This window comes from Coturnix japonica, chromosome 2, assembly GCF_054131305.1.
Source record: "Coturnix japonica strain WE chromosome 2, WE-NBRP24, whole genome shotgun sequence".
In the NCBI taxonomy this organism is placed as follows: Eukaryota; Metazoa; Chordata; class Aves; order Galliformes; family Phasianidae; genus Coturnix; species Coturnix japonica.
Genome location: NC_140664.1, coordinates 136,354,907 through 136,382,479, shown reverse-complemented (window position 1 = coordinate 136,382,479; position 27,573 = coordinate 136,354,907). Strand labels below are relative to the sequence as shown.

The 27,573-nt window shown below is 40.9% G+C and overlaps 1 protein-coding gene across 1 annotated transcript in view; it reads right to left on the bottom strand.

The window, feature by feature from the left end:
- Nucleotides 1–6,312: 6,312 nt before the first annotated feature.
- The window catches only part of MYL3 (myosin light chain 3), a 33,868-nt gene continuing 12,607 nt past the window's right edge, over nt 6,313–27,573 (bottom strand). Inside the window, exons 2-7 of the mRNA XM_015852988.2 lie at nt 18,165–18,192; nt 13,903–14,052; nt 12,568–12,741; nt 10,910–10,987; nt 9,428–9,463; nt 6,313–6,910 (exon numbers count right to left, since the gene is read on the bottom strand). Coding sequence (XP_015708474.1) covers nt 9,435–9,463; nt 10,910–10,987; nt 12,568–12,741; nt 13,903–14,052; nt 18,165–18,192 — 459 coding nt within the window. The 3' untranslated portion in view covers nt 6,313–6,910; nt 9,428–9,434. The remainder of the gene's footprint in view (nt 6,911–9,427; nt 9,464–10,909; nt 10,988–12,567; nt 12,742–13,902; nt 14,053–18,164; nt 18,193–27,573) is intronic.

The following is a 27,573-nucleotide window of genomic DNA, read 5'->3' as shown; positions in this document are numbered from 1 at the left end:
GAAAGGCAGATCTCTGCAGCCCACTGCCATGATGTCTCTGTAGATGTCTGCCTACATTTTGTTAACTTCATATTCCTACTGCTTTCACTCCAGAAATTCCCACAGGCAACAGGCTGAATACAGTCTTACTGCATTATCCCAGGGCTACTCAACTTATCTGAAGATCCACTTTTATGCAAATAGTTGTAACATTGCTGTAAAATTTGCCTTTTAAACTTGGGCCTCACACACACTGACATAAGGAGACACACTTCCAAGACCCAGTTTCCCCTCAGCAGGAAAGACCACACTAGGCCCTCAGTATCTTGTACCATGTTCACAAGGCCAAAAAGTCAGCAGAACACCTTAGCAACCTACAGGGCTTTTGCTTGTGGGAATATTAGAGATGTTATATATTTGGGATCTGGGAAAGGCCCTGTGCTGTAAATTCTTTTGGGGGTCTTATAGTCTTGAACTATTTGTGCACTTTAAAAACATATGCATATGTGTTTCTTGGGGAGATGGCTGTGGACTCAACACACGGCAATTAAATTCAGCAATATCATGTCAGAACCCCACTAACAGCACAGAGATGTGAGATGGACTTGAGGAAGTTCAAAAGATAATCATATTGTTTTCTACACACCATGAACATTTCCATTCAAGAAATGCTTGATTCTCAGAGATAGGTTTTGCATGAAGTTAACTCTGTGAATGTTTATGTATTCTTGAAATTCACTGGCACATCCCAAATATCTTTGTTCCCGTTGCTTGCAAACTAGCTCATTTACAAACAGCAGTGGAGAAGAACTGCTCATGAGCTCAGTCCCTTCTGAAGAATGTTTTCTCTGGCTGAGTTAACTTGATTAAAGGTGGTTTTGTTTGCTTTTTTTCTTCTTTCTGAAAAGGGTTCATTGCTGGGTTATGTGCTAAAACACCGGCAGTTCAGTAGGAAGAAGGTATGACTAAGCATCATCAGATAATTAGCTCCTCAAAGTCAAAGTGATCAGCATCACTCTCTAAGCTTTCAAGTTGGTGAGCATAGATAAGTTGATGCATCTTTGGTATCACACTTTTTTTCTCCCTTCCCTTCCCTTCCCTTCCCTTCCCTTCCCTTCCCTTCCCTTCCCTTCCCTTCCCTTCCCTTCCCTTCCCTTCCCTTCCCTTCCCTTCCCTTCCCTTCCCTTCCCTTCCCTTCCCTTCCCTTCCCTTCCCTTCCCTTCCCTTCCCTTCCCTTCCCCTCCCTTCCCCTCCCTTCCCTTCCCCTCCCTTCCCTTCCCCTCCCTTCCCTTTCCTTTGATGGGATCAGGGATGGATTCAGGATATGTCTATAGATCAGGACAGTAGCCTCCAGACTGTACCACAGACCTAAGAGTGGCTCCTTTTTGTCTTAAAATTTACCTTTTTCAATTTCTCTATAATGAGAATGTATTCTTATTTCTTCTGGCTGGTGCTTCCCTATGTCTGATCTATTCCTATTAATACTGAATTTGTTCTGTGCACAGGTGAATCCCCACACAGACTGAAGGTCTGAAGGACGGGTCAAATGTGAAGAGAGATGACCTATGAACAAGAGGTGCCTTCTGGAATGCAGGCTAACAAAAGGTCGTGGCACTGAGATTAGTGGACTTCAAGAAGCATTTGGACAAAACTCTCAGTCATGTGATCTGATTTTTGGGTGGTTTTGTGTGGAGCCAGGGGTTGGACTCAACGATCCTTACAGGCTCCTTCCAACTTTATGGTTTTGTGAACTTTTTCAGAAGTTTTGAGCAGAATTGAAGACACACAAGGAGTTTATACTGGAGTACTCTGTGTTGCATGATTATTGTATTCCTTTGTGTTATTTTTTAATCTGTTACTAGGCTCCCAAAATCTGAGTATTATCAAACAAGAAACTTCTTTGCAGAAGTGTCAAACCACATCATGAGAGACTGTTGTTTTTTGCACGTACTCCCGTACACCCATGGGTTCCATCTGGTAGGAACAGAAATCCAGCTTCAAATGCTAGCACTGCCCCAAATGACATGTCTTTACCTCAGTTCAATATAGATCTACCTACACACATCTGTACTTTTCTTTCTTCATTTCTCCTGTCTTTTATGTTTGGCATACATCATAACTCTCCCGTGACACTTTTATTACAGGAAAACGAAGGAATTCATAGTACAGCTAATACAGAAAACTGGCACTTTTGGGTTTATAAATGAAAACATTCATTTTACTGTTCTGCTGGACTTTTGACATATTTCAGAGACATTGCTGGATAAGTGTGAGAAGAAGGATAGAAGAACACAGGCTACATAGCAAACTTCAGGAAATCCAAAGAATTTTTCATGTTAAATGAAACTGGAAGAATCAATAACTATATGTTCTATCACAAGGCATTTGGTGTATTTTAAGATCATGTGGTCTACATTGTGCTATGTAGCTACAAGACTAGGCATACATGCACATATACTTAAGGTTAGTAGTATGATGTTGGATATTAAATCTACTTGTAAATTTGAAACTGCAGATATTTTCACATCATTACTCTTACAAAAATGCTGCTACAACAATCAAATAAAGAAACCTATTATCCTAACTTGAGTGAGAAGGGGGTGAAGTGGTGTGAAGGTGTTATGAAAGGTCTATGAGGAAATAATTTCTCTCTTTGAGCAATTAACCAGGCTTACAAATTGACCAAAAGGAGTCTCATAGACTGTGGATAGCAGCAGGATGAGGGGAACTGGTTTTAAGTTGAGGGAGGGAAGATTCAGGTTGGATTTCAGGGGGAAGTTCTTTACTATGAGAGTGTTGAGGTGCTGGAACAGCTGCCCAGAGAGGCTGTGGATGCCCCATCCCTGGAGGTATTCAAGGCCAGGTTGGATGGGACCCTGGTCAGCCTGGTCTGGTGTTAGATAAGGAGGTTGGTGGCCCTACCTGTGGCAGAAGGGATGGAGCTTCATGATCCTTGATGTCCCTTTCAACCCAAGCCATTCTGTGATTCTGTGATTCTATGATTTATCTATAACAGATCAAATCAAAATATTCAGAAGATATGCATTTATATCTAAGCAACAGCTAGAACCAGTGGGAATGATCTAGAACATTTCAAATGACAAAGCACACCTCTAGTTAAGCCAAGTTCAACAAGCCTCTTCCTGAAGCAGTTGTTTGGGGTCATTTTATTCTTGGGGAAGAGAAAAGTGTTTCTTAGTGGCAATGAAGAACAAATCTATGAAAATCAAATAGATCAACTGTGAAAACTGAACCCTGGATAAAATGCCAGGAAAAAAAAAAAAATTGCACTGTCTTTGGGCAATGACATTATTACGCAGGAAATTTGTGCTTAAAATGAGGTGTAGTTTTCACAACATTTGGACAAAGTAAAAATCTGGGTCACACAAAAAATAATGTTGAAAACGTAAAACTGTTTCACTTTAAAATTCTACAGATGGGGCATTTTGATTTTTCACCACAAAGTAGTAATTATCTATGTTAAAAATGATTTAGAGAGTGTTGAACATGGCAAAAAATAGAATAAAATTGAGCTGCATCACATCACTAGGGGGCAGGGTATTTTTGATTGAGTCCCCAGATGAAACTTCTGATGCATTAATTTGTTTATTAGCTTGTTGGCATCATTGAAAAAGTATTACAGGATTTGCTTTCTCTTCGGCTTCCTGATCAATAACCACCACGCTTAATACTGTGCTCTGATCCAGGCTTGTGTGAGTTCAAGGAAAGAGTGATGAAATGCCAGCCAATATCCTTACTCCATCTGAAACCCCTTCTGCATGACTGGGTGTTGCAATGCAAGTTGCTGCTGGAATGTACGATGTAATTCTGGCAAGGAGTCAATAGGCTCAAGCTCCTTAAACAACCAAAACATGGTACTAAGAAATCAGTGGAGCAGGGAGCAGCCCAGACAGCCAGTCCATTAGCTGCTTAACCACAGCAGATGTAAAGTCACCAAGAGAACTCCCTACGGAGACTCCCAGAGAGCCAGATGCTACTGCTATAAAAAGATCTTCAAGAAACTTGGCATGTCTCCTGGCCACATTTAGAAAAATAATAATAATAAAAAATAATTCTCCAGATAGGTTATTTTTCTTAATTCAAGGTTAGGGGTTGAGAGGAGAAGAAGAAGGGAAGGGGAAAGAAACATTGCTTATTTATTCCGGTTAGCTTGTGTGTGAATCTCATGCTTCTGAAAACAAAATCCAGTGATAGCATGTCCTGAGACACAGAAGGCAATAGGCACTGATCCAGCCTTCGCCCACACACAGCTTTGCTTATGCACCTTGGGCTGACCTGTGTTTCCTTCCATGAGGAGCCCTGCCAGTGCTCTTGGGGTGAAATATCAGCTGTTATTTTACTCTGTTCTGCTGCTAGTAAGCCTTGCTTGCCTCCTGTGCTGCACTTTGGCAGTTCTCTTCCCTAGTATGCTTGCATGGTGCACTTTAACTCAAATGGATGCTTAGCTTGATGGTCTTCACGTCTCTTGTTGCTCCATCACAGGACTTGTTCACCCATTTTGAACACTAGCAGCCCTTAAAGTCTTCCTGGAATACCTGAGAGCCGCACGTACTCCCAAAAGCTGGAATCTTGTGACTCTGTGGGTCAACACAAAGTAATAATACCTAATAATGTGTAAGCCTTGCTGTACAGATGCCACCTGTGCTGGTAAGATAACCATTGAATACAACACAAACATAGGACAGACAGGAGCACCAACTGCACAAGTATTGTCTCTTGTATGGGTGAAATTCACCCCCTTACCCTGACAAAAAGCTCACTTGCATCTGTGGATGTGAACAGATGTTATTTTGGGAGTGTAAGGTGAAACATTCTGCAAGATTTCAGTGTAATACCTCAAGGTGTCTGTTTCCTGGGGGTCTGGGAGGCAGATAAGCTGGTTGCACTGTGTTTAGTAGCTGAGAAATAAAGCAGTTGATGGCTCAATGGAGAAATTAGGATTTGTATACCACACCTGAACTGCACCTGATGTAGTAATTTCACCTCTCTGGAGAGAATTCAGAACAAACACACTTGTTTTGACATTGACACCTTTTCACAGGTCTGGGCCTGGAATAGGTGGTATGGGACTCTGTCTAATGAAAATAGCCCAGCTGGGAGTTGAGTTTTAGTGACTGTAAAACAAAGTATGGAAGAACAAGAGGAGAGAGTCATAACGAGCCAATAAATTTATAACGGTACCTGCTAGCAGAGTTTTCACCAAGCTCTCATAATGCTGTTAAGCACACAAGTCCCAGAACTCAAGTGTTTTTTCTACTGGATGTATCCCTTGCAGGAGATGGGAAACATTTCCAGGTGATACCCTACACCAGCAGGAAAGGCAGAATTACATATTTCAGCTGCTGCGTTCCTTTAATTCAAAACAAAAATAAGCTATCATTAGGGTCTACTATGAGAGCAAATGCAAGACGTTTTTGGAATAGTGTTTGCCCCAAGACAAACTAGGACTTAGGAACTGCCAGGAGACAGTGAGAAAAGAAAGGGATATCCCCAAAGGGCTGCCCTGAGGAGATGGCTCATTGGTGGTGGCTATCTCTGGTGTCTGATTTCTGCATGCTAGTGAAGATCTAGTTATTGCTCTCATGAGCTCATCTGTGGCCTTTTCAATGCATTTCTCTGTTCATGACTGATGCTCCAGAGATTCTCCATAATCAGTCATGCACAGTGGTGTTTTTTTATTGCATCTTCATGCTCAGTTAAGCCAGGCTGGATATAATATAATATGTTTTTGAATTTCTTCTCCTCCATCTCCATTATCATTCTAAATTTCCTTTAGCATTTAACTGTTATTGCTATCAGCTTACATTATTTCTATAACTGGTGATTTTCTCTTGTGATTACTCAATGGTACATTTTGTTACAGCTGGTATATTGGTGTAGTTTGATTGTTCTGTGTTCTCTCCTCGATGGCAGCTCTTCTTCATAGAGATGACCCATGCTGTCATTTCTAAGCAGTATAATATCACTGTATAATATCAATCTACAGAATACCAGTACTCTGGTATGATAGTGTTCCAATAACAGTCCTTTCTCCACTAAGTTTCTAAGTTGTCCTTTTTGTCCACAGTGTCTCTTGCTTAAATGGAGTACTGTTCACTTAGATTTCTTTTTGTATCACCTAACGAGATGTATCAGCTTCTATCTTCTTTTTCCCCACCAAAGGATGTAGTGCTTGAATGATCTTTTTTCCTCAGAAAATGAGGCACCTCAATCTGTGCTTTTTCATCCTCCCCAGCTTTCCTTTCTCACTATTAAGGTAAAGCATTTATTTCCCATTTCCCCATCATTTACACAGACACAATGAAACCAAGAGACAAAGAATCCCATGTTTTACTGCAAGAAAAACAGGACCAAGAAATGCATAATGGAACAATTTCAAAGTCTTCATTGGGAAAAACATTTCATTTGTTTCATAAAACAGACTGTTAAAATGAGAACATATCCTTATGGAGAACACAGAAAAAGAGATGCATTCTAGCAGTAAAGCCTTTGTTTTGTGTTTTTCATCCTTTACATCTCACATGTTAAAGGTGGTGTCTTCCAAAGCTGAGAAACATATAAAACAATCTTGCATTTGTTGCTGATTGCTGGGAATTCTATTTTTGCTGTTTTTCACCAAAGACTAAGAATATTCCTTGCACACATGAGATTCATGCAGTTGGCTTAGTTTCTTTTCTCTTATTGCATTTACAAAAGCCCAGGTATTCATGGTTCTGGTTCTGTTTGTTCAGTTTCCTGTTTTCTTCCCATGAGGAAACAAGACAAAACAAACAATAAACATTTATCCAAATAACTCCAGGGGTGGTATGTTTTAAAGCTCTGTAGTGGGAATCTGGGCTGAAAAATGAGAAGACATCACATAAATCAAAATCCAAGGCCACATTCTGGGCTTCTCCACGCCTGTCTTGTCCTAAAAATAATTGTTAAACATTAGAGGAAGAAGGCAGAAATAAACAATACCATCAAGAATCAGTCCCAGTTATCCAAATAGAATACTCATCCTAGGGTCAGTGAGGCCCTATGAAGATCCCAAGTGACATCAGATTTCATGCAAAAAGACAAAAAATGCTTAGACTCCATCTGAACCCTACAATCTTACACTCAACATACAAATGGTGGACAAAATGTAGTAAGCAGTGATATAAAAGGGTGATAGAGCCATGCCATGGCTAGACTAGGGTAAAGGCCCAGCTTTAAGAAGTAAAAATAAAAATTATAATTTAATAATATTATTAAATTATTATATAATTCATTATTGTAATAATAACATTTATTTTTATTTTAAATATTTTAAATATATTTTAAATTTTAAATAAAAAATTAAATTTATATTTTAAATATTTATGTTTATTATTATAATAATATTATTAAATAATAATAATAATAATAATAATAATAATAATAATAATAATAATAAAATCTCCAGTTATTGAGCTGCTGCAGTTTCTCCTTCTGTTGAGAACATCCCTGTGCAGATAGCACAGAACTTGGTGTTCATGGAGATTTTTCCCACTTTGCACTGGCATTTGGACTCTATTTATATCCCTTATTTGAGTGAAATTTGTCACTTTGCATGCTCCATCAGACTTGACCTCCTTTACATTTCGAAACTGAGATGCCCAGCTTTCATGTAAGCATCTTGCTCTGATGGGAGCCAAGGAATATTATGTCAGCCAAACACATATGCACTCTAGCATTTCTCCTGTGGTCACACAAGTTCAAGACATGGGGTAAAATCCACTCCCTGACATACTGGCACCTAAAGATACTTGAGATATTCCAGAGTACCAGAGATACAGGGCTTCTGCAGGCTCTGCATCATATCTGTGAGACCGTATTTGAGACACTAGGAACATCTCAAGTACTACCAAGATCTTATGTGTGGGACACTGATGAGCCCCTGTGAACTGTATATCTCTGCTACTTGAGGTTACATGTTGAAACTAGGGTATTTTTATTGATTGTATGGAAGTAAACTGTGTTGTCACAATCGTTATGCTCAGAAAATAGAGGGAAAGATATAATTCAGCTCCTGTATTAGGATACAGATCAAGACTTCCACCGGTATATGGAAATGACCTAGAAATATGAGGCACTACTTTATTTTTGGAATGTGATCCAGATTCCCATTGAGTTCAAATCCAGAGTTTGGGAATTTGTTTGTTGTGTGCTCTATGGCAAAGGTCAGCCTTTTAAGAGTAAAGACTGCAGTTCTTTTCCCCTAAACGTGCCAACAGCAGCACTGCAAGAAATTGAAGATGCCACCCCTGAAAGATCCATTATTGACAAATCAGTTGTTGGCTCTCTGTGAGCCAGGGAGCTCTCAGCTCCCTTTTTAAACCCATCATAAGACAAGAAACAGCCTCTTGCCAGCTTTACAGCTTACCCACACTCACTTGTCTTCTTAAGTGGCTATCTCCATCTTTTAGGTGATTAGAAGGACTTAGGGCATCAGAAGGAGAATTTCCCATGGCAGTGGATTTAGGAAAGGAATAAGAACTGAAAACATCTCTAAACAACAAGCCTGGATAATGCTGTAGGAATACCCAATATGGCTGTAGGCCCAGTCCAGATCTTTGGAATTCAAAACTGGGAGCCAGTGTTGGAAAAATGTGTGCATGTTCAGAGAACAGAAAGCCTGCAAGTAAGGCAAATGGACCGCAATAAGGAAAAGTGGTCAGCTTTTAAGACAGTTTACATTTTGGTCAATCATATCTTGGAACAGAAGTCCCTAAGTCTTGGATTTAACTCCTACTCAACTCACTCCCCAGGGTGCCAGAGTGCATAATGAAAAGTCACCACATGGCAGACAGGTCTCAGTGGGCTGGGATAATGTCAGCCCCAAAAGCAAAACAAAGCCAGGTCTGGTCAGGACTGAGTAGAAAAATAAACCAAAGAAGAAGAAAAATAACCCAGAACGAATCTGAAGGAAGCCACTGCCTTTCCCAATCTATCAGATACTTTGCAAAATAGATGGAGTTGGTTAACTGTCAGATCAGACCTTCCTCAAGAGCTGACCCAAGGTAAATAGTGACAAATGCCAGTTCTATCCAGCTGGCACATTTTACAGGAATACCACCCCCCCCACACACCCCCCACCCTCCACCCCCCAATAAATAAATAAATTATAAACAAGATGATGAGGCAATACTGGAAATGAATTTCAACTCATTTGCAATGGCGAGACTGAGATTCCCTAAAAGGCACTGCGGTTTAGAGACATTACTGAATAAAGTCAGAAGATATGTTGGACAAAGCTCTTTTCTTGGAAAACCAATCAATTTGCTTTCACATACCCCAAACATAACATAGAATCATAGAATCACAAGGTTGGCCAACCATTCCCGTATATATTCCCCAGGCCTTGCCTATCTCAGATGTCCTAACTAAAATAATAAGATATTCTAAGAGGACAGAAGAGACTTACCTGGTGTTCAGTTAGCCATGATATGTTTCACAAAAGCTGAAAAGAAGAGAAAGGGAAGGATCATTTATCAATTCTCCTACATTAAACTCAGTAAGGTCCCACATATTTCATCTTAATTGTTATTTAAATTAATTCCTCTTGCTTCCTCTGATGTAATGAACGCTATATCACTTTGTAAATGAGATTCCAGATGCCCTGGTGCTAAATGAGTTGTAAATCCTTAAGATAATATATATTACAGTGCAAGGTAGCCAGGAGTCTGGCTGGCCAGTGGAAATAACACCAATATTAGTCAGTCTATAGCTTGCTTAATCCCTTACCCCTGGCTACCAAATGAAACTGCCTTTCCAAAGTATACAACCATGAGAAACTCTGGGTCATTATTATGTAAGGTTTCAGTGCTTTAGGATTCAGGTAGAGGAACTAAAAGAACCTCTGGACTAAACCTCCAGGATCCACAGCAGATCACCTAGCCAGGTGTCATGACTATATCTCTTTGGTGAATTCAGATTTAAAAACAGACAAGATGTGTCAAATCCAAGTTAAGTTATTGGTTTTTGTTGTTGTTGTTTGTTTTTTAATGGAAGGCTTTGGGTTTCATTTTTCTCCATTAAAATAAATAAATAAATAAATAAAAAATCACCCATCATTAAGAAGCGGTCATGACTCTACAATTCAAAATGGAAAGGAGAAATTCATTGCAGCAAGAAAATATCTTTTTCCTTCCTAGTAATTTCTCTGAGTTTACTGTAAGTTCACGAGACATTTGGGCTGTCTAAATCTACAAATTTCTGTTTACTGGCTCCTTACAAGAAAGATTTCCCTGAGGTCAGATCACTAGCATTTGTGAGTCAGAAAAGTCTACCAGCCAGAATATTCATAAAAGACTCAGTGAGGATTATAGACCAGTTAAGTCACCAAAATAATACAACAGCCACCAGTTAACCTTCAGAAAAGGACTCAAATGTGCACAGTAGCATGTCTTTGATCTCTACTAAAACACTGTTTTACTGAAGGTTGAAGCATATAGGCTGGCAAGATGAGTGGGAGAAACACAGTCCATTTACTCAGGACCAAATCTCTTTTTTTCTGGCTGTCTACCAACAATGGAATAAACAGGGAAGTCTTCGGAATGTCTTGTAGAATTCTTAGGTCAAAGGATGAAAGAGGATCCTAAGGAAAACATATTTTGTTGGATTTTTGAAAGAAAATCTAGTGATTTTCTGTAAGGAGCTCTCAAAAGAGATCTTTATCTTGTTTTTAGAGGACAAAGAGATGTTGGGTTCAGGTAGAAAAAAAAAGAGTAAAACAAGTTTACTTGTATTGGTTATATCAAGATAATTTGATTTGTCTCAAATTTGGAAAACGACATTCTGATTTTTGGGAGTAAGATCTTCCTTGGATTTAAGCCTTCACAGAAAAAAATTGTACAAAAGCCTTCAAGTACATGACCACTGCTCAGACTGGAACAGTCATACCTACCTTCATAGTTGATACAACCATTGGCATCTTCCTGGCCAGCCATTAGCTTATCAACTTCCTCTTCAGTCAACCTTTCACCTGAGTGGAAAGCAAAGTGCTTTATTAGCTGAACCATCCCTGAGAATTTATGAAAAACAATTTAAAGAATCCAAGAATAAGAAAGAGAGAAGAGTGGGAGATTTTCTCCTCTGCTAATTTGTGGTGCTGACTGCTAGGAAAGCTAGTCTTACCCATGCAAACCGAAAATTTGATCTGAAAACCAAAGAGACAGAATAAATACGGAAAGCCACATGACATCCTGTTCACATCCTCCTTCTTTTAAGAATAAGTTTTCTCTAAATGCCAAATCTTGAAGGTTTTATTCAGTCCTTAACCAGGTCCTCACTGGACAAACTCTCAGAAATTTCACTCTCTGGTATGCCTATGGCTTTGAGGTTCAGGGAGATTCCAACATCATTTAGGAGATCTCTGAACTGAACCAGTGATCCATTCTGCTTATTTAATTATCTAAGTACTGGGGTCATATATGTCCATAAGGCTTCATTCTGTATTAAACAGATGAATCCATTAGATAGGACTCCCCACTGTAGTATTAGGCACTGGTTTTAGGATGATATAAAATGGCTTCCAGAAACATGTGGGATAAATTCTAGGATGATATGAGCTGAAATTGTAGAAATTAAAATAAAATAATTGGACATGCCCTGTTACTTCTGTTGTTCTATGTACACATCATTGTTCTCTGACACTTAGGAACAAGTCCTCAGTGGTGATAGTAGCAGTTTCTTTTTCATCAATGATTTTGGTTCCCAAACTTATCAATGAATATCCAGGATGCAAGTGAAAATAACATTGCTTTTTTTAATTATTATTATTCCCTGAATCGTTAATAGAAATTGATGTGTTGTAGAATGGAAGCACCTGAGCATCATTAAAAAACATCGTTTTTTTAAATCAATATCACAGCTCAAAACATATGATTGGAATTCTTCGATCTAAATAAAATCTCTCTTGTAATTACTCATTCTTTTTAAAAAAAATAGTCAGCAAACCTCAGTAGAAAAGGCTGATTTTGAGAAAAATACCTTCTAATCCAAATTCAAAACCTGTCATTAAGTTACAGAGAAATTTTCTATCTGGTACTCATGCTGCTGTCATCTCCCCTTGTGAAAAGCTAAGCTAATGAACTCAAGATTTGAGAGGAAAGAGAAACACTAAATCCTGCTTTAAAAAGAGCTTTTCCATTTCAGAGACAATTCTGTTATGCAGATGACTGATTAAAAAGTACTTCATCCTGGAACTTTTTTGAAAGGGAAGAAAAAAAAAATGGGGGCAAATATTGTAGGAATAGATGAGTTTTCAAGGTTTTTTAACAGTTTTTTGTAAAAACATGATATTTATAGGAGAAATATGACGCTAGAACAAGGAAGGAAGAAAGAAAGGAAGGGGAGGAAAGAAGGAAAACCAAGAGTTTGAGCTGCAGGCCAGTGATCATATGCTTCATTGTTAAGAAGCTTTTCTTTTTGTCTTTATATCTGAGGACAATGTGATGACTGAAGACTTGCATGGTCATTTTCCCCGTCAAATCACCCAACTTAATACAATCTGCACGGGAAAGACCTCAGTGAGGAAAACGTATAAGGAAAAGTTCACCTTACCCAGTGTAGCCAAAACATGGCGGAGTTCAGCCCCCATCACTGTTCCATTTCCCTCCTTGTCAAACACACGCAGACCCTCCACAAAGTCCTCATAGGTGCCTGTGTCTTTTGTCTTGGCAATATGCTGGAGCATGGGCAGGAAGGTCTCAAAGTCAATCATCTTGGAATTCATGTCTGCAAAGGCACAGATAAAAATGAAAGTTTTAGTGAATTTTGGGAGTGCTGAGGACTTGTGCCAGGGCATGGAGCAAGGGTAAGTGGTGAGAGTAGAACCATAGAAATAAATCCTGGCTACAGAGGATGCAGGTATGCAGGAATACGGTGAGTGTAGGCAGAGGAATGGATAGTCGAAGTTGGAAAAAGAAGCCTACCAAAAAGAAAAGGGTGTTTTTAATAGACCAAATAATAAACAGATATCACTTAGTTATCACATCAGATATCATGTGTCTGTCATATGCGAATAGAATGGAAAGCAAGCACACTTTGAATCCCAAGGTTTCTGATGCAATAAAAATACAAAACTAAACAGAAGACAATAGAAAAGAATCTTGTTCCTGACATGAAGTCAGATTTGCTTTGCAGCCCTATATCGCAGAGCTGTGTAAAACCATAATGGGAGAGGAGCTTCAGTGTGAACAGGGGGTTGAAAGACGACAGTTGTGCATCCCATTTTCCTCATTCTTTGTCTTTCAAAAGTATCATTGGACACTACAGTCCCTTAGGACTACTTGTCCCATCCTGCACTGTGTCTTTGCCATATCAAAAGGTATCACCTCTTTTGAATGAGGGCCCAAAGGTCTGTTTCCATTAACCTCAGCAAAAAGAACAAAGAAATCACCTGGAAAGTCCCTGAATCAAATATGCAGTCCACGTGAGATTTCCTTTGTTATAAACAATATTCTGTAAGCAGTGCATGCTGAAGGCTGATATAACTGCAATTATTACAAAGCATCTAGCACACACACTTGTAGAACAAGCTGTAACTTTTCTTTCAGCCTATCCTCTTGCTCCTTTAGATGATTTCAAATGTCTGAGTTTTTAGTAAATACAAGTGAATGCCTGCCCTCAAAGCAATTTTAAAAGTTAACATCTTATCACTGTAAACATATTGACACATGGCCATTAAATTAGTCTCCCAAAATTTGAGACAATTATACTGACAGTCAGATCGGTTTCATCCTTGGTTACTTTTCTGCTAGAGATTTGCAGAAGCTGTTTTGTACCCTTCACTGTTTCACAATTAGTCTTTCCATCAGAAAAAAGGCAGCTTCATCTCCTTCATCACTAATTCTTCAAGAGATGTTTTTCAAAATGAACACTGAAGAGGACACCAACCTTCTTGTTTGGGTCTGCCAAGCACCTTCATGACCTCAGCCTGGGTTGGATTCTGCCCCAGAGCTCTCAAGACATCTCCACACTGTGCATATGTGATCTTCATCTCAGATTTGGGAGTACGGTCGAAAAGTGAGAATGCTTCCTTAAATTCTGGAAGACAACAAGATAGAAAGAAATGCATGCCATGCCCCCACAGATAAAGTCAAACCAGCCCAGCCCTTCCCCCTAATTAACTCAGCATGACCATTTTATTTTGCAGTCTGGGAACAAATTTGATGAGCTTTGTTGGTGGTGTTATCTGAAATGTTTGCGTTGTTCCTCTGCTGCACTTCCTGGTTCAAGCAGGGGATGGAATTGAAGAGGTCAAATGCTTTTCTTATGGTATTTCTGGCTCAGCTATCATCAGAAAGTGTGGAAAACCTCACAGGAATGGTTGGCCTTGAGATCTTTCCAGCTCAGCAAGAATGCTCAGGGCAGCACAGAATTCTGTAGCCATTATGCTCATTTGCTAACTGGAAGTTGCATTTAGCATTTATACCTTTACAGAACATTGACAGCCCACAGATGGAAGAGCCTCTACATGAGCAGGTAATTAGATACGCCATGATAACCCACTGAAATAATCACACAACAGCCCCGTGCTGGGGTATGGTGAGTATATGAGAAAAACCTTATCATTAATCACTTGTTATGTTTGATAGTGTCAGTGGACATCTCTAAAAGAATCCTCTGATTTCTCTATTTTCTAGCAGCCAATCCAGCCGTGTCTGGAGAAGTCAGATTTGCTATGCCGTCAGTTCCTGAGGCCAGACCAGATCCCATTTCTGGAGATGCAACCACTCCAGTGACTCTACACCTGTCTGCTTCCCCAGACAGAGCCCTTCCCCTAAAGCAGCCAACTCTCCTCCACTCCTCTCACATCTTTGTGAACATCTCCACCACTGCTCCTCTCCTCTCCTCTCCTCTCCTCTCCTCTCCTCTCCTCTCCTCTCCTCTCCTCTCCTCTCCTCTCCTCTCCTCTCCTCTCCTCTCCTCGTCACTCCTACCCCCTTCACTTTTCTTCACTTCACTTTACTTTTACTTATTTCTCTTTCTCCTTTCTTCTTCCAGTGCTGCTCTTTTTCCTCTCCTCCTTTCTTCCTCCTTTTCCTTTTGTTCCATTCCTATCTTACTCACTTCCTTCCTCATCCAGTGCTTTCAAACAATGATGCCTTTTTTCTCACTTTGGACTAATTAACACTCCTGTTTCTTTCTTTGCATTCTCCTCTTTGCTTTCCCTTACTTTCTCTTCCCTCCTCTCTCTCCAGTCTTTACCTCTGTTACCAGCTGAAGCCCGGGTCCCATCAGCATCCCTCACTCCAGCAGAGGGCAATAGTGGATTTTCGTGGGCTCGTTGCTGACAGGAGAAGGGGGTCAAAGCCCCATTCCATGATGTGTCCTTTCCTGGGGGGTCTAAGTAGCCAAGGAGAATGGGAAACACAGGTGCCTCCCCAAGCTGCTCATCTCCCTGCCCCTAAGACCACTTTCTGGAGCACCCTTTGCACCAGCTCCTAAAGGCCCACAATCCATCAGTGGCTGACAACTCACATCTCTCTCAATTCAAATTCAGATGTAACCACCTCTGATCAGAGCATTGGCCTGTGGGTTTGGAAGCACCATTCTGTCAACATACAGAAGCTTTCTTTGGGGGGGGAGGGTTATTATTTGCTTTTACATTTTCTGGCTTAATGCAACTTTCCATCAAAGCAATGAAACCAGCATGGCTATGGTCTCCTTTGTCCCCTTGCTAGCCATTAAACCACTGGCAGGAGCAGTTTATATTTTCATACGCCTAATTGCTACCTATTTTCTCATGTTGGATAGCTCATATTTTTCTCGTCTGTAAAAAGGCCAGGAATCCAGTTTCATAATGACACATTGCCACAACTGCTGACTTTCACTGGCAGTGCAGGCAGGAGGACATGTGAGGATGGATGTATAACACAGGGCTTCACCCCTAGAACATTCTTCCTCCTCTGAGAGTAACATTTTTGGGAGCTACCATAACAGTGACCCTTTGCAAGGAAGTATGTCTGCTACAGCAACAGCTTTTCCTTAGCAAGGAGGTGTGGTTCAATATGGCTTGAAAAACTTAAAGAAACTTTGTTGTCTCTTTTTCCCCCATCACCTCAACACAAAATCAGCCGTCAAAAAGACAGCTGGGGTCAGTTGGTCAATAGGTTGACAGACAGCTTCTATCAGCCCCATCACTCAAGTCCTTCTAGTGTAACAGCTGAAAGTTATGCCAGGTGTTGTTCATTTCCTGACCCATGTTTTTAACACAAAATAATAGTCACAAACACTGAAACACCAGCTGTCCTTGTTGTCGAACTGGTAGCATACATCTTGGCAACGTTTTCACCTGTGCACACTGGTATTGAGGACAGTGCATGCTAGGGGCAATCCAGGTACAGCTGGATTGAACAGAGAACTGGGCAGTGTAATCTAATTGGTGGGAACCAACTCATGGCATCACGTTTAGAACTGGATGATCTTTGACCTCCTTTCTAGCCTAAGCCATTCTATGACTCTGTGATTCTGTGAAGCAGAGCTTTTCAACTTGCTCCCCAAGTGACATTCAAGCTGTTAGGCACTCTTTCCAGCCATTCATGATAGAACCGATGAACAGATGTGGGAATAATGGTAGGTTCATTTGGTGTTTTTCCTAATGCTGGTACACAGTAAAACTTCCACAGAATCACAGAACCACAGAATCACAGATGACTTTCCGTTATCCTGCTGTGCCTTACATACAGGTCTCGTAGCTTTGCTCACAGAGATTGTTATCAGCTTCCTGCCCCATGGCTTTTCCTTTGATGCTACAAGGACATCCTGTTTCACAAGTCCCAGGTCCCCAGCTTTGCTCAGTGTGCACAGATAGACTAGAAGGCAGCAGAGGCTGCTATAAAGAGAGAAAATTCAGTTTCTAGGTATAGTCTACATCTGCTCCAGACCTGGTACCTTTCATGGCAGCCATGGTGTTGCTCCAGATTTGCTTTTTCTAGCCACTGAGACAAGCTGAAAGTCAGATATGCCCAGATATATGTTATTTTTTATTTTTAACTGTGCTTTTCCCACTCTCTGATAGAGCCTCTAGAGCTTATTCTCCTTAAGAACACAGAAACAAGGCATAGAAACTAGTGGGGTACTATTCAATCCAGAAGGCATTAACTGATTCAGCTGTTTCATGTTTCTGGAATAGCTTGAAGATTCATGGTCCAGAACTGGGCCTCTTCATTGGATTTCCCATAGCTTTGGGACTAGAATAGGGGCACTTTCCTAGAAACTAGTAGTTGCCTCCATTCACAAGATTTTTTGACCTGCTGTTAAAATACAGAAACTAAAACTGTGAAGGGCAGCTTGAAAATCTGAAGGTAATTTTGGAAGTTTATAGCAATGCCTCAATTTCTGAGGCATTTGGTTCCAGTTCAGAAAATCCTTCCTTCTATATCTCTCTGAACCACTCTGAATGTATGGCCCATAATTTTCTCATCTGCGTTTATTAATTCATTTTATGATACCATTTTTCTTAGGCTCTATCAAGCTCTTCCAAAGGTTTAGAGACCAAAGCAAAGCTCTGCCAGATGTTCAGTTCAATCTATCAATTATCGTTTAAGTACAAAGCAGATACTTGTTGAGGAAAAAGTGGACAGCTGCAACAGATACTATTCCCAAGACTTTGTATGTGAGGTTTCAGTATCATTTTCTTAGGCTGGGACAAAAGGTTCCAAAACTAATGCTGATGTTTTCCTTTGAAAGAAAAACCATCATTGCTGTCATTATTTGATGGTTTCTGGAGAGATGTCACAAAACTGTAATAAATTAATTTCTGATTAAATACAGAGAAGAGCTCTCAAAAGTGGGGTTAGGAGATTTTCTCTTGAAAGGACTGATTTTTTTATTGATGGGTTTTCTTAGCTAAAAGGCATATTTTTGTACTGTGGTTTGGAGGAGTGGGTTATTTCTTCTTTGTTTTTGCTTCATAGGCAGAGGAAATGATGTTTTCTTTGACCAAATATATGCCTAATTTGCATGGTGCATGATTTTTCCCCTTTTCCCTTGAACAACTCAATGGAAGATTTGGAGGAGGGATGAGGCAGAGGTAGAACCATGAACACATGATTCTCTCAAGGGAGCTCCAATATCTACTCCAATATCCACCAATATTTCACCCCAGCACTTGCCTCCCAGTGGTGCAAAGAAGAGAAACACATCTTTCTCACCTTCAATCTGATCAGGGGTGAATTCAACCTGAAAGAGATGATAACAGCCAGATTAAAACAAGAAAACCATGCCATGGGTGCCTTTGAGGTCTATGAAAGTCATTGAATCAAACGTCCAATAAAACAATTTTGTATAGCCTGTAGATATTTCTTCTTACATCCTCCATTTCCCCATATTAGTCAGCCCCTCCTTTAGCACCAAAAGGCTTCAGATGTCCTTTGTTTGTTCTTCTGCTGCTTCTGTGTTCCTCCTGTAGTGTCTTTTGTGTATCTCAAGTTCTCCCCTACCACTGATGCCCTCTAAATGATTACAGCAGCACTGTGGATAGTCCCAGGCCTCTGTCCTAAAAGGGTTTCATCTGTAGGCTGTTGGGAATATAAAATCCATAGTGTAAGAGCTAATTGGGCTCAGAGGAAAGCAAAGGAAGGTTGCCCAAGGAGGTTGTGGATGCCCCATACCTGCAGGCATTCAAGGCCAGGCTGGATGTGGCCCTGGGCAGCCTGGTCTGCTGGTTGGTGACCCTGCCCATGCCAGGGGGGTTGAAACTGGATGAGCAAGGTGGTCTTTTTCTACCCAGGCCATTCTATGGTTCTTTGTTCTTGCAGTTTAATCATGAAAATCTGTGATACTGTGGAAACTCACAATCTGTGTGTGTGTAAAGGGTCACTGGACCACTTCTCGGAGGTGAGAGCCATTGAGGTTTACCAAATACGCAGAAATGCTTAACTCAGGAAGCCTCTGAGGTTTAGGAGAGGGTTTAGGGGTGTTTTGCCCTGTTTTTATATCTTTTCCTAAAGCAACTTCTGAAAACCACTGCCGGCCTGTATGGACATTTCTCAGGACCTTGTTCTACCATCTGCTTCTTGTGCATCACGTCCTATTTCCCACTGCTCCCTAACTTCTAGGATTGTTCTGCTCTCTGTTTTTACATGGCGATGCCCTTTTTGCCACTCTGGATTCCATTCTATGAAGCCTCTGGGATGACGCTGAGCTTGAACGCAAAAGAAGAAAACACAGTATCAGAATGTGACGTCCAAGCTTCTGAATGAATAAGCGTAGACCAGCAAAGTGATTGCACACCAGATTGCAGACTGCCTCACAGACTTCTATTGGGTTTGTTTTGAGACAAAGCATGATGGTCTGCATTGAAAATGGGATTCAAACCCACAAATTCAAAGTGGCGATCCATTGCTATAACCAGTATGCTGCTGACAGATGAGACAAGACACAGCTTACCACATATAATTGCAGGAAATTGCACACTAAGAGGGCTGGAGGATGCTTATTATATATTTTTGTTGTTGTTGTTTAAGAAGATGAGATATTAGCACCCTTTGTGTAAGGATGAGGAGATTTGCCCACAGAAGATATCCAGTCCTTGGGAGTATCTCCTTTATCTAGCTCCTTGCTTGTGGGCGTAGGCTTAACTTCATTTTACAGTCTCCTTTGGTGTAGTCTTTAGCTCCTTTCAAAAGCATTTGTCAGATAAGCAGGGAGTCTGATGTCCTAAGATACACCAAGAGCAGATTATAGCTTTCACACCATTAGATAGTTTTGTTCTCTACCTTCAATGAGGGAATCAGCCTCTCAGGAAATACTAATGCAGTATAATAACAGTAATAATAATTAGCATCTCTGTGGATGGAAACGTTCCTGTAAAGCAGGAAGATTGTTGGACTGACCTTATGGTGAACACATAAATGAAGAGAAGCCTATTTGTTATGAATAAATTTGCATGTAAATATATATGTGCAAACAGTGCCCTTGATGCAGACCTGACAGTATACAAACATACACCCTTGGAAGTATTCTGCTCTCAACATATTCAGCCTCTTCTCTCTCCAGCATGAGCATAACACTGCATATTTGGGGTCAAATTTCCCTTGTGAAGCTGACCATCTCTCGTTGCTTAAGATTATATTTTAATCTTTGGCAGCAAAGCAGCTGAGTGGAGATGAGACATAGTTAACACCTTACACACAAACTCCTTAATTCCTTCAAAGTGAAATGCAGTATGACACAACCCTTACCACCTAGTTGAGATTTTCATGCTCTTAAGGGTTGAAGCCATTCTAAGCCCCTAACCCTGCAGCACAAACATCTGTGACATGGAATGACACCACCAATATCTTGTTCCTTCCACCCACTGGTTTAATCTCTCTTGGTAGAAAACATCAAAAGATCATATTTTACTAGGTACCTCATTTAATCATCCCTAATCCTATGGATGAATCCTTCCCCTACATACATATCCTACCAATGCCCTGTCTTTTTCTTCCTACCATACTATTTCTGAGCATCTTCTGGCTTAGGAGAAGGAAGAACAAGAAAACATCTGGTGGACTTGGAAGAGAAGAATCACAACTAATCCTGCAGCTGCTGAAAACCAGGCCACTGTTTTTGTGTCCACCCTGTTCAGCCCTTATCTGAATTAGTTCATTCAGGGGATTATCACTTTGTTTGTAATTCTCAGTCATAGTTTACCTTGAACAAAGTCCAATTAATAAAACAGTTGCCTAAGTGGCAGCCAGGAGACTGTCTGGAAGGAAGTATGTAGAGAACATAAGTTAAGGAACCAACACAAGAATAGCAATGTTCTTTGACAGATCCAAACATATCTTTGTCATGAAGATTATAATATCTAGATTAGGTTCTATCCCAAATCTGCCTATTTCATCTAAATTAGAGGTAAATATTCATCAGGGAACACATTTACACAGGCACATTGTCAGCAGACATCCTTACAGTCAATGTGTCTAAATACATAAAGCTTTGTGAATCTGACTGAAAGTAATTGCCTATTGAGTTTATTTAGGCATCAATAGCAAGTGTGGGTGAAATAAGGCCAGAGCTGCTTGCAACTCATACTTAAATCACTTTGATGGATTGTTCTTGGGAAAGAATTTATCTCAGCTACACTTAGATGTAGGCAGCCAGATGTGTCAGCCATCTCTCATTCCATTTATACCAGCAAAGTGGAAGGGACACTTCTAGGGTGTGATTTGACTTTGTTTAACTGACTTTGTTTCTGTGCTTAAGGAAGAGATTAATTGCTTTGATTTCCACAGAGTGGATCAATCAGTTTTACAATGATGATATAAAGAGCCTGGGTGACTCATGCAGATGTAGATGCCTTTTCTTGATCCGGTGAATCCCACCCAGAAAGCCTGAGCTGGCCCTCTGGCAGACTGCAGGCCAGGAGAAACTGTGCCAGAACAAAAAAAGAAAGGATGACTGCAAATTCCCACGGCCAGATCAAAGGGAAGGACTGGGCTGAAAGGCTGAGCATGCCTCACCTCTAATCATGGCCCTATAAAAACACCACCCAGAACTGGAGGGCTGTGCATGACAGCTGACAAGGCTGTGGCAGACAGTTTGACCAGCCCTACCACCCAGGCATGGTTTCCTCTCAGGAAAGCTTCAGAGATGTGTGGGTGGTGTCTATGGCTATTTTCTCCTCTCTCAGCACATGCCACCATGGAGTTGAAGGGAAAGGCAAACCATCATTTACCCAGCCACAAGGTATCACTGAAAATGAATGAAACAAATTTAGGCTATATTTAGATTGAAGATGATTGGGGTTTTGTTCCCTTCCCCCCATCCCCTTCCCCCCGTTCTCTCTCAGAGTGGTATGGAACACTCAAGACCAATGCCATCTCTATGTAGTTAAAGGAAAGGTGCAGCTATCCATGAGGACAACAGGACCCTAGGCAGAAGGGATCCAGAGGACTGGACTGGCTGATAAAAAAGGTCAGGATAAGGCAAGCAGCAAATAAAGTGGTCCCAATGCTTGCATCTACATACAGTGGTTCCATGCCCATACTTCTCCAGATCTACTGCATCAGCTTCCAAGGGATTGAAAGCCCTCAGCAGTAATTCTGATGCCCAGACCAACTCCAATGCACAGACACTTACCCAGCTTCTCACCAGCATCACTCCACATTTTGCTGAACTCAGTCAACAGAGCACCCTTCTTCACCCAAAGCTACAGAGCATACTTAAAGGTTTAATGTGACTTTGCTTTCCCAGATGGCCTTTACATTCTTAAGTTCCTTGGGTTAACTAGTATAATTTCCCTTGGGGTTTTATTTGTTTGTTTGCTTTTAAAATACTGACATTTTAGATTTAAATTTACCCTGGCCAGTGTGGTTTCAACTCAAGGACATCCCTATGAATGCCAAGGACCCATAACACTAAGGCTTACAGTGTTGTTACTTGGTACAAACCCCTATGAGACAGAGCTGCTGACTCCTAATCAATTTCCTCTGCCCTGATGTGTGGGCTGTGCTGAATATCCATCACAGACACCAGGCATATGAATTAAAGCCTTTTCGACCAAGTGTTATGCCAGCTTCCCTGAAGTTTTAGCAATCTTGTTCTAATTACCTGGTTACCCATGCCACAAACTGTGGTCCAAATGTGACTGTCCTCTCTGCGTAAAGGATTGCATTAAACTGCTTTTGTCCCAGATTGACCAGGAGAGATGTACGCACCCTTTTGTGCTTTGAACGTCATTCACAGCCTCTTATCTCAGGGACTTCATTTGTGAACCCACAGTATCTCAATCAAGCACATAATTCTATGCATGCTAAGTCGGTCATAGCTAAGCCTGAAAGAAGTCCTATTAATAAAACTGTCGCTAACCAGCATCCAGGAGGTTATCTGGGGAGAAATATTTAGACAATGCAAGAAAGGAGCCCCTCCAGAAAAAAAACTAATAATAATACCATTTTCTTCTGGTTTCATAGTACTCTGAGGAACAGTAATACAAACAGCAAGGTTTTTCACTTAGCTGTGACAGAACTAGTTTTGGAGAAGGAAAAGGAACTTATTTTGCTCTTGGGGGCCAATTTAGGAAGCAGACATGCAGCAGATGGAAAGGAGCCCAAAATGCCATAAAGATCAGTATAATGGTGTTGAGGCTACGTTTGTATTTCACAAACATGTTTTCTTTTCTCCACTAAGACCTTTTAAAATCTATTAATACTCATCATCTCCATTGTCCTCTCCCTGTTCACTTTCTGCGTAAAGCAATTAGGGTATACAGAAACTCCTCCACTGCCCATGGGCAAACATTGGCACACAGTCAACTCTCATTCCTTGACTATTTGTAGTCATTCTTGTGTTCTCATGATCTCTGGATACTGAAATTCTTTTGGTACATCTACATTTAGTTCCCAGGGTTGTGCTAAGGATGAGTCAGGAGGAACAGTACGTATGGACACTAGACTAGAACATGAGCTGTGACTCAATACAGCATGAGATGTTCCACCTGGTCTTTATGGGGAACAGCTTACACTGAACATATTACCAGCTAGAAGCCCAACCATAAAACTCTGCAGAGTTCAAGTTGACTTGAATATGCTTTAAATCAGGAAAATGGGGAAAAACCTTAGTCAAAATCATGTAGAAGGTGCAGCCACATAAGGAAAATAAAAAACATTTTGTTTCCAGCACACACTCTTACCTACAGGAAAATGGTCACCTTGGATTTTTTTGTTTATCTGGGTCTCCTAAGAGTTGAAAAAAAATGTAAGAGTGTGTCACCACCTCTGCCACTATACTTTATGGTTTCAAGGTAAGTGGATGAGTTTTACAGCCATACTGAGAAGTAGATTTGGAGAACCCATTAAGTTTCTCTCTGAAGAGCAGAGCAGAGCAGTGCAGAATAGAGTAGAGGAGAAGGGAAGGGAAGGGAAGGGAAGGGAAGGGAAGGGAAGGGAAGGGAAGGGAAGGGAAGGGAAGGGAAGGGAAGGGAAGGGAAGGGAAGGGAAGGGAAGGGAAGGGAAGGGAAGGGAAGGGAAGAGAAATGTCCCAAATTGAAAGAGATCCATAAAGATCATTGAGTCCAAATCCATTAAAGTAACAGTGCACTTTTCAATCACTGTTCTTTTCCAATTCTGGCAGTAGCCTATAAATCAATAGCTCTCTTTTTTAGAATGGGGAATGTGTTGTCACAGTTTTCCAGAGCACGAGGAGAAATTCCAGAGCCTTGACAAGAGAATGACACAGCTGTTCTGAAGAACAAAGACAACTTCTGGCAACAAGAAGCACCAGAAATATAAAATACTTTGTAAACTGACTGTTCTGCCTGTAGCTTCATAGTTTTGGATTCTCCAACAGTTTACTGATGGCTGGCTTCCCTCCTTCTCTCCTCTCTGCAGCCCCCCTTCACCAGCCTCACCAGCAGATGTTTGTTCAGATGTTTGTAACTGTGGAAGAAATTATAAAACCTCAAAAATACACTTTGTTAAATCCTGGAGTGGAGCCTTGGGTGTAAGGAACATGAGACGCTGCCTGTACTGTCTGCTCTTGGGTTGAGACAGCAGCCCCTGGGTTCGGTGTCTGATGGGGAAGAGAAGATCCCCAAGAATGTGGACATCATTAAAACATTTCCTGAAGCTTCAGACCTTCAAACCTTCTGGCAGTGGGAAAAAAGCTGATCTCTCAACCCAACATACTTAAAGGTGGATGGACCCCACCATCCCACACTGAAGTGAGGGTCAGCACTGCATTTGTGCCCCTTGCTTTTAGACCATCATAAGATGAAAGGCCCCAGACGGGGCAGAGGGAAGCAGTCAGCAGGTGATTCATTTGGCAGATACAACATGCTGGCAAAAAGTCCAGGAAGAATGAAAAACTTTGGTATTTAATTTTGTAGATATCTTGAGTAAGAAAAAAATATATATAATTATCATAGCCATTATTGTTGCTTTTACTATTTCAACTTAAAGCCTTCCTCTTCGACTTTCTTTTTCAAATCAAATATTCTTCTCTTGTAAATTCTGGCAGGTGTTTTCTTGTTCTTTTTTAATTCAAGAATTTTTATATTGAAGTGGCATATTTCACATAAAATTGACCTAAAGAATCTCACTCCTCCACACTATAATATTCCAAACCCTACCAAACCTATTCCTTTCAAACTGAACAAACCCATTTCAGGTTTCCAAATAAGAATTTTTGTGGCTTTCTTGTGTCCCTGAAACCTCCTCCTGAAAATCCAAGCTGTTTTCTTCTTATATTTTAATTCCCCCACCAAGCCTGAAAACAACTACTCTTTTCTGGACTAATTTTCATCTCAGATGACATGGTTGTGTAACCCTCTGGGCTGCTGATTGACATGCCAGTCATGCTTACAGTGAATAAGCCCATGTGAGGCATTTATTTGGCCTTGCTGACATGAACTTGATGGGTCTCAGACAAGATGTAGCAGAAGGGCGCTTAAGGCAACATCTGGATGCACCAGAGTCAGTTTTGAATGTGGTAGCTGAAACTCTTGCTCTTACTCAGTGAGGTCCCCTGGAAACAAAATTCTTTGGCAAAGTACCTTTGCCAATAGCACTGGCCACCACAACCATCTACCACGTTTTTCCTCCTCTGAGATATAGACTGGTAAGATTTTGCAGCCCAATGGTGCTCTCAGAAAACCTTTTTTTTTTTTCTTGAGTAGAAAATGTTAAGCTTTCCCCAGATGTAGCCTGAAACTACCTATACAAATGCTTCAGACCATAGGGAACCACATGCTGCAAACTTCACTCTATATCAAGGTGCTTATTTTTCTCTCCATCACTGACACTGCGGTCATCACCACCCCCAAACCTTTCCAGGGATGGGATGGCACCAGCCTCCAGCCCCTAGAAATGCACTCCATCTCCATGTACTTGCAGCCAAACAGCAGCTGGAGCCCTTTCAAATGTCACAACCCTTTACCCTGCAACTGTGCTGAGACAACAAAGAGAAGAGGTAAGCCTTCTGTGACAGAGGGTCATTGTGATAGAGTGCTGGCAGTGGGGAAAGCTTGGCTTTTGTTTCTCAAATCTGGCAGAAATGGTGTACATAATGCTCCCAAAGCAACCACACTGTAACTCAGCCCCACATTCAAATGGACCCAAACTACCCTTTAGCAAATCAATAAGCACAAACTAATCCATCATTGGGATCCACTTGGCTTCAAGCTTGGAGTGGTGGCCTGCCTGTCTCCAGCACTGACAGTGAGATCAAGACTCAAAAGCTAAGCTCCAGATGGGGGCTGGTCAAGAGGATGGAAATAATGAATCCTACCCTTCCAATAAATCCTGATTGAAAGAGAAAAGGAAGAAGGAGAAACCCTTTCCCTCTCCCTCTCACCATAAGTTGTTTTCCTTTCAATTCACTGCAGTCTGCTGGGGTTACTTGATTTAGAAGTTTATTAGTCTATGCAGAAAGAAGTCAAATCTGAACTTTCTGGCAATCATGGATGGAGCTGATGCTTTAAGAATTTTGTTTTGCTTATTTCTTGTTCCACTTACAACAGTGTCAAGGTCCAAAACTTGATCACAATTAACAATTGCTCTGAACTACGGCTGTTTTCTTGAGGCTTTGCATCAGTTTCACTCAAAACTCATGAGATCTGCGCACATCACTCCCAAATGCCCTTTCAGACTCATTAAAGTCAACCCCTGCCTGCTGTCCTCCGTACGCAATGACGTTGAAAGCAGATTGCAGCAAGAAGCAGTGTTTATAAAGCGCTGTCACCAAGCAGCATGGCACGCGATGACAGTCCGTCTCCAGATAGAGGGGGGTGAGCTTGGGGCAGTTTATTTTTGCAGTCCCTAAATCAAAGAGAAAGAATGCTTTTCCCCCTTGTTAGTGTACCTATAAGTCAACACCAGTCACAGATTCTGAAAAGCTCTTTTCCTTACTGACATTTTTTCTCTCCATTTTTTCCCCCCACATATTCAGTGGTTATAGTCAGGCTGCTCTTAACCATAGCTGGGTTCTCTTTGAGCCTTTTTTTAATCTCCGTGCTCCCCGCTGCTGTTTTGTTAAGGGTGGGTGGTTCATTAACCGGTTTGTTTTTCGCCAGTCTTTCAGCCGTGTCTGCCCAGTCGTGGAGATGTTCTGTCACTTCCCAGAAAACACAATCGATGGATCGCTGCTGTTTCTATTCTGGGCTTTGAATGCATGTGTTTGCTGGAGCAGAGCAGCTTTAAGCAAAGTTGAAGTGAGTCTCAGAGTTCAGATCTGGGGAGGGGACAGTGGCCCCTAGATTGTCCAAGCAAGTATCTCACAAGGGTATGGTATGTGTGTAAGCCTTCTGATAAAGAAAAAGAATTGCACAAGAGCATACGTGGATGTAAAGATTGGCTCCTCCACATCAATGTTTGCATACATGTGCACATTCATTTATCTGTACATATGAAAATACATAGGGATATATATAGGGATATACACACACTAATCTTTCCTATGTCTATGCACATTTAGTATATACATATGTATGCATATATATACATATACACTAATGTGTATAGTATGTGTGTATGCATATATATACCTATATTATATTACATATATAGAGAGAGAATTTCACAACCATACACACCCATTAACCCCCATGCCAGCCACAGAAACTAGAAGTGAGAGTTG